This window comes from Lolium rigidum, chromosome 5 (assembly GCF_022539505.1).
Source record: "Lolium rigidum isolate FL_2022 chromosome 5, APGP_CSIRO_Lrig_0.1, whole genome shotgun sequence".
In the NCBI taxonomy this organism is placed as follows: Eukaryota; Viridiplantae; Streptophyta; class Magnoliopsida; order Poales; family Poaceae; genus Lolium; species Lolium rigidum.
Window position 1 is genome coordinate 85377590 of NC_061512.1, and position 7486 is coordinate 85385075.

At 46.6% G+C, this 7486-nt stretch overlaps 1 protein-coding gene across 1 annotated transcript; it reads left to right on the forward strand.

Moving 5' to 3' along the window:
- The first annotated feature begins 4171 nt into the window (after positions 1–4171).
- LOC124654902 (F-box protein At3g12350-like) lies at positions 4172–7486 on the forward strand. Its single transcript, XM_047193875.1, has 2 exons — positions 4172–5023; positions 6759–7486. The coding sequence occupies exons 1-2, from the start codon at positions 4292–4294 to the stop codon at positions 7197–7199; spliced, it is 1173 nt and encodes a 390-aa protein (XP_047049831.1). The 5' UTR covers positions 4172–4291; the 3' UTR covers positions 7200–7486.

The following is a 7486-nucleotide window of genomic DNA, read 5'->3' on the forward strand; positions in this document are numbered from 1 at the left end:
GCTCTTCTCGTTATTAACGTTGAACCGGAGCGCTCTAGCGAGGAGACCGTAATCGTATGAAGACGCCGAACGGTGACGAGTCTGACGTTGAACGGGACAAGCGTCGTCGGGCGCGGGCCTTTGAGAGGACACGAGGGCCTCGGATCCACGGCTTCCATGGAGGCCGAGTATATCATTAGGTCAGTCCCGGAGAAGGGAAGCGGACAAGAACTACTCCACTGTCTTGGAGACCACGCTATGAAAAGGATTTGTTATCTAAGATACATCTACGACAAGTAAAAGGAGACAGGAAAAATAGGATTCGGTTCATATGTTTTTCGATAAATGCTTGTCGTCCCACAAGGGAGGGGGAGGCTATACATAGTCAGTTTAAGTTCACTTTATTACAACTCAGTAAAAGTAAAAAAGACAGGAAATGACCACAACTCATCTTGGCCACCCGCTTGCCCGCTTCGTTCTCAGTCGTAGGATCTCCATGAAACGAGCGGCCTCTTCCACCGAAGTAGAAGTAGAGCGTCTGCCGAGACACATGTCACGACAATGCTCCCGCTGAGAATCAACTTGTCCTCAAGTTGTGTTGTGATTTTCTGGAAACCAGGAATTGATTGTGTTGTAATAAGTCTGTGGGAATGCCTTTTGATGAAGTTAGCATCCTCCCAAGATGCATCTTCAGGCTGGTAAGTTCTAGCCACTCAATGAGCCATTGTGTAACTAGAATTTTGTTTCTAGGCGGCGTCTGGTCTCTAGCACTTGCAAAGGTTCGAGTTCTTTTTTTTTCTTTTACGGAATGGCTCATTCCACTAAACTTCAGACACAGCAAATCGCTGGCCATAATGTTTACAACACAATTGGGGACAGTATCCACCCAGACCGAGTCCTGAGACACACCCTTTGCTCCCATTTTAGCAAGTTCATGGGCAGCAAAATTACAAGCACGTCTGCTAAAGGAGAACAAGTATGAATCAAAATTTAGAATGCATAAGCTTCTTGCCTCCTTCACAAGAACACCAATGAATGATTTGTCATAGCTTCTGGTCTTCAACGCGCTCACCAGATTTGACGAGTCAGACTCAAGAATGATGCGGTTTGCTCCAGTCTTGATCGCTCCACCATTTGCCGCTATACAAGCGACAGCTTCAGAATGCAGTGCATCTCTAAGATGCACCGATTTTCCTGTGCCAGCAGCAACAAAATCACCCACCTGGTCGCGAATGATATAACCCCATCCTCCAGTCTTTGTTGTTTGATCAAATGCCCCATCGAAGTTGATTTTGACATAATCATCAGGGGGCCTTGTCCATTTCTTCATATCAGGTGGTTTGGGGGGTTTTTCAGGCACATTTAGGAATGAGAAGTCAACAGCAAGCTTCTCCACCCTGTGACACACCTCAAGAGGGCTGGAGTAGACCTCCCCTGCATTCGCCTTATTTCTGACACTCCACCATTCCCACATCAGAATGAGGCTTCTTAGTTGGTCTTGTTTCTCCCCCTTCCAGATTTTTGCAAGCAACTCATGAGTATTCTTGCACATCAACAGAGACTGCCTCACGGCCCCCCAGCCCCAATCTACTTCAACACTCTTTTACTTTTTTGCATTTTAGGAAGATGTGGCCACCGTCTTCGTCCAATCTTTTGCAAACAGGGCAGGAGGTGTCAAGCTCCACCCCCAGCCTTTGGATCCTTGTTCTGTGTGCCAGGCTGTTGTGAGCAAGATGCCACACAAACATTTTTAATTTGTTTGGGGCCTTTAGCTGCCAGATTTGTTTCCAGTTGGTCCTCTCACCAATAGCACTAGGGCTTTCCTGGGAGCAAGAAGCTTCTCTTCCAACCTTCCTATCTCTCAGCAGCACCCCAAGCTTATAAGCCGATTTTACCGTGAACATGCCTTTTGGATCAAAATGCCAGGCCAGACAGTCCTCAATGTTTTCCCCAATGCTTATGGATAGAATAGATTTTGCGTCCTCTGGGTGGAAATTGTCATTTATAATGCCCTCGTCCCACTCGCCCGTGACAGAGTTTATCAAATCAGCAACCTTTCCCACCAAAGATTGGCCTTGGAGCGTCCTTGGTCTTCTAGTGTCGCCATCAGGGAGCCAAGGATCCTTCCAGGCGCTAATGTTAGTGCCGTCCCCGACCCTCCACACCAGTCCTTCTTTCAGTAGTGCCACACCTTTAAGGATACTTCTCCACGAGTAGGAGATGCTAGGTCTCGAAGATGCCTCCAGGATGCTACACTCAGGGAAGTACTTGGCCTTCAAAACCTGGCCACAGAGAGAGTCAGGTTCTTCAATGAGTCTCCATCCCTGTCTAGCGAGCATGGCCAAGTTGAAGATGTGCAGGTCTCTGAAGCCCATCCCTCCCTCACTCTTTGGCTTCAATAAGCACTGCCACCCGAGCCAGTGGTGCCTCTCCTCCTCCTGATTATCCCACCAATACCGACATACCATGGAGCAAATCTCATCGCACAAGTCCTTGGTGATGTCGAAGCAGGACATCGCATATATTGGAATGGCCTGAGCCACAGCCTTCACCAGAATTTCCTTCCCAGCCCTGGATAAAAATTTCTCCTTCCATCCCTGAATTAGTTTCCATATTCTCTCCTTGAGATATCCGAAGGCTTTTGTTTTAGAGCGGCCCAGATAGACTGGCAAGCCCAAGTACCTTTCATTAAAAGCCTCATCATTGATATGCAGCAAAGACTTAAATTTTCTCTCCGCGTCTCTTCCCGTTCCCTTACTGAACATGACAACCGATTTGTCTTTATTAATGACCTGGCCCGAAGCGTCTTCATACAGCGATAGAATTTGTTGAAGCTTCAACACACTGGCTTCGTTCACCTTCATGAATATGAGGGAGTCATCAGCGAAAAACATGTGGTTGATTCTTGGCGCCCCAGGGCAGATCTGCACTCCCTGAAGGGATCCATCCCGCTCGGCCTTTAGAAAATATGTACAACTGATTGATTGTTGCATGATTGCTGGTTTTTTATGGTATTTGGTTTTGTCTTTCCAGTACATTCAAAGTAATTACCAGCTGGCTTATCATGCCAGATTTTTAGTGAGAATCATCTTCTACCATAGCATTAAGACGGGGTGAGAAATTCTAGGATCAATAGCCCAGCCGGAACCCGTGGAGTGGAGATGCTCCGAGCTGTTGCCTTAGTTATGTTTTCCGTTGCCAATACAAACTCAGTATTGAGCCACATTTCGCATGATGTATTATCTTGCCTTAATGGCCATACAAACCATTTGCAACACTTATGTACCCGTTTGTGATGATATTCATGTATTCTTGCGACTTCGTGACGTGTGGCCAATTATCGTAGGGTTGGTGCACGTGTAGAGTTACCGCTTTGACAAGATGTGTCGGGGGGGGGGTCTCACAAGACAGTAGTCAAGTTCTTATAAATCCCAAACAGGCCAAACAGTAATTTTCCCAACTCTTAAATTACCAACTCTTTCAGTTGAATGGGTGAAATCTTTAATGTAATCTCTGAGATTTTTTTGCCCTTTTCATAGCTTTAGAGGCCTATGGCTTATAACTATTTGTATTTATAGTTCTGTTGTTTCCTAAAAAGAAAAATCTAGGATGTACCAAAGTTGCATGCTGGTGGTTCTAGACTAGAACCTACTTGTTAAGGGGTAAATCAACACATCCAAAGGCATTGTGTACACTCCATCTGGTGATACAAGCTAAATTAGAGCATATTATTAAAATGATTTTCGAGCCACCTCCCTCTCTCTCGGACTGAGCTATAACCTAGGTCGATCGGTTTGGTTGTTCCATGCCTTCTTATTTTGTGAAGAAAAGTGAGAACAAGATGTATTTTAGAGGAAAATTTTATATTGGCAAACATTTATATGTCCCTCAGGTTAACTGTTATGTTTGCAGAGGCTGGGTGTACTCTTTTCTTTAGGGATTGTGCTGGGTGTACGCCTAACAGTGCGACATAGATATTGCACAAAGCAATTATTTTTTTTAGCTTATTGCACAAAGCAAATACTCGTATATGGATCAAAGTGGGCTGGCGGGCTTGAGCGGTGGTCTTTTACCTGGACTCCCTTTACCTATGGGCGTATGGCAGACTTACTCGAAAACAAAACGAAAATGGCTAGAGGAAAAAAAAACCATGTCTCCAGGCGAATATTCGCACTCCAGTCCATTTTCCCTTTCTCCCACGCCTCCGGCCACCGCCCGTTTCCAAATCCCCAATCCCACCAATTCACATCCCGAGATCCCCATCTCACCACCGCCGCCCCGGCTCCAACAAAACTCCAGCCGCCCTTCAACCATGGCGACCTCACTGGCGGCGGCGGCGGCAGAGACGGCGCTGGGAGACCTACCGGAGGACGCGCTGCTGGCGATCCTGGCCTTCCTCGCGCCGCCCGACGCCGCCGCCGCCGCGTGCGCCTGCCGCGCGCTCGCCGGCGCCGCGTCCTCCCCGGAGCTCCCGCTCGCGCTCGCGCTCCGCCTCGGCCTCCCGCCCCCGCGGCGCTCCCCCGAGGCCTGCCCGGGTTCCGCCCGCCGCCTCTTCCGCTCCCTGCACCGCCTGCGCCGCCTCCTCGGCCTCTGGCGCCGCCTCCCCTCCTCCCACCCCGCCTCGCCCTCGCCCTCCCTCGCCGCCTTCGAGTGGGCCCCGCGCGCCACTCTCGCCGCCTCCCTCCTCGCCCCCTCCGCACACGGCCTCGCCGTGTCCAAGTCCCCTTTCGTGACCGTCTCCATCGCGGAATCCGGTGACACGGTGGCGGCGCTTGGAGAGGTGCCCGTCTGCGTCAATTTCGTCGGGGACAACCACATTGTGGTGGAGGCGGCGTCGGGGGAAGACGAGGGGGAGGAGATGCAAGGGGGGTCGCCGCCCGAGGAGATGTATATGCATTTCGCCAACCGTAGGAGCCCCGGGGCGGGGAGGAGGAGGAGGGAGAGGCTCGGGAGGAGGAAAGGGGGCCGGATGGAGCCTCAACACTTTGTCAGGATCCCAGATGCGGAGCCCACCAAAGCGCGGCCGCTGCAGGGCCTGTGGAAGGTGCTTCCTCTGCACACACACACACACAGCTTGCTCCTTTATCTTGCATTGCGTCTGAGCACTCTAGTGTTCTATTTGGAATAGCTGATTGATACACTATCATGGAGTTTGATGCATACTTGATACTAGTAGTTGATAGTGTTGTGGGTATTGTGAAGTGGGTTTGCTCGAATTGCTTGGTACTGGTTCTCGTGAAGGCGCCCCTCTCTCTTTGAGAACATGCCCCCATCTAAGGACATCACAAATAAAATCAGAATATGTCATTCACCCTTGTGAATTTTCTGGCACATAAGTTTCTTCTTGTGTGATGTCTGCACCTTATAGAGGTTCTGTATTCTGGATTGCTGCATGGGTTGCAAGCAGGGAAGTTGATTGGTGTATTGCAATACCATGGTCAGGCCATTTCATCCATTATGTGGATATGGAGAAGACTAGAAGGGATATTGTCTCTTTTGTAGAAATACCATAGCAAGCATGAACTGTCAGAGTTTGGTAGCGAAAAATGCATTCATTAGTTAGTTTGTGTTTAAGTGGCTTATGATACGATGCTGTGATCCAATTGCATGCCCAATTGCTCATAGTCAGTTTCATTGAGTAACTGTGAAGTTCATCCTAGTTACGAGTTGAAGTTGTGCACATACATGGTATTTACACCGGTGCCTATATGCTAATCTGCATGCGTGCACTTGCTTGCCACGTATTAGCTATGATTTACTGGCCATGTCCCATGTTAACGAGTGTATAAGGCTGCTTTTCTTAGAATTAGGCAATGGTAGTTCGAAATGAACTAACCAATTAAAATCATTGTCATTTGAAGATGTTCCAGGACTGATTTTGTGAAGAAAAATTGCTCATTGTTGATCCCGTTGACTTCAAGTTCTTATTAGATTAGCTCGTTCTTGTGTCAGATAATGTTAATCAAATGGCAATCGAGTAACATAGAAGGTCTGCCAGCATAACAAGTTGTGTTTTTCATGGTTCACTGTTGTTGTGAATATATAATGGTTTGAGAGTGGATGGTATGTCACAACATGCAAACACAATACTCAGTTACTCACAAAACTCTACATATGGTAATGCAATTCTCACTGGATTGCACAAGTTCAAAAGCTTGGTGGAGCTCCATTTAGTGCTAGCACCAAAATTATTCGGGATACTAAATTACTCCCTCACTAACTGCAGTTCCTACCCATTCGGGTCAACTAGGATATTTTCTAAAAGTTCAAAAAAACATGGCTCTTTTTTTGAGTTTGTTTTGTAAACGAGAGCTGGCAAAATTGGTAAGTTCAGTTTTTCTCATACTTATTCTACAATGAACCAATGATTTAATTGAAAAACCATTATGAAGGCTGCATGTACTAGGCACTAGTTCAAGTAACTCTATCACGATCCCTATGCTCAACACAAAATTAGACGAACAGTTGCAATTTCTTCCAGTTCAACCTTTTGCATTCTCATATGTTTCTTTGGCTAGTAGAATTGTTGGTGATTACAAATTGAAAAGAACCTTCTCTTACCATATTACTATAGGCTAGTAGTCCGTTGTAGCATTTTATATCTAGTTTCGTGTTAATTAGCATTCAGACAGTTGCTTTGTATCCAGTTAGAGGATTATTACAACATGACATTATCATCAGCTGATTTGTAACATCATCTGTTGTATTTTTGTTTACAATTTACATGAGCTTTTGCCATTCGGACGAAATAGGTGATAACCTTTGTTTTCCCCCAACAGGGTATATGCGAGAATAGGACTCTGGAATTTTACCTTGTCACCTATGATGATATTGGTGGAGTGACTTGTCGGCGAGTTAGTGAGACTAAGGGCCATAATTCAGGCTACTCCCCTCTCTTTTGGACTACGGATGCTACATTTCTTGAACCACCATTCTCAGAACAGGAGCTGGACCGTTACAGTTGCTGTGAACATATCCAAGTTGTGACTTCTGGGCATACAGAGATGCAAAGCAAGGGTGTCTCTCGGATAATGTGCATCAATTCCAGTTATGATCTTGTTGATCCGCATCCATCGGCTCCATTAGATGATATGAGGAATTTAGAGGGGAGGATCTGGTTATATGAGGATGGAACCTTTGGGTTTGGATTCGCTGGAAGTAATTCAATTATAGATCTGAGGCATGTCTCCTTGGATGGTTGTATTGTTGATACTTCATAGTAAACATAGGTCCTTCTGGCATGCAATTGTTGCTAGGATTAGAAAACCTTCTGTACAGCATTGTTAGGGAAAACCCGGTGGTTGGCTTGAATCATGGTGCCTCCAATTGTTGTACCCTTCTGTCATGTAATTGTTGCTAGGATAAGAATGTATCCTGGCACTGCACTAGATGGTGGTCCCTTCTGGCATTTACTTGTTGCTGGAATACCCTTGTAACATTATTACTACATTAATTTCATATAAATTGGAGTTGCCACTCCGTCATAAGGCTGCTTATGTCCTTTTTA

What these genes read in the sequence shown, in the direction of transcription:
- LOC124654902 (XM_047193875.1), top strand. Translation starts at nt 4,292, where the DNA reads ATGGCGACCTCACTGGCGGCGGCGGCGGCAGAGACGGCGCTGGGAGAC. An exon ending in CGCTGCAGGGCCTGTGGAAG is followed by an intron (nt 5,024 to 6,758) that starts GTGCTTCCTCTG and finishes TTCCCCCAACAG; the next exon opens with GGTATATGCGAGAATAGGAC.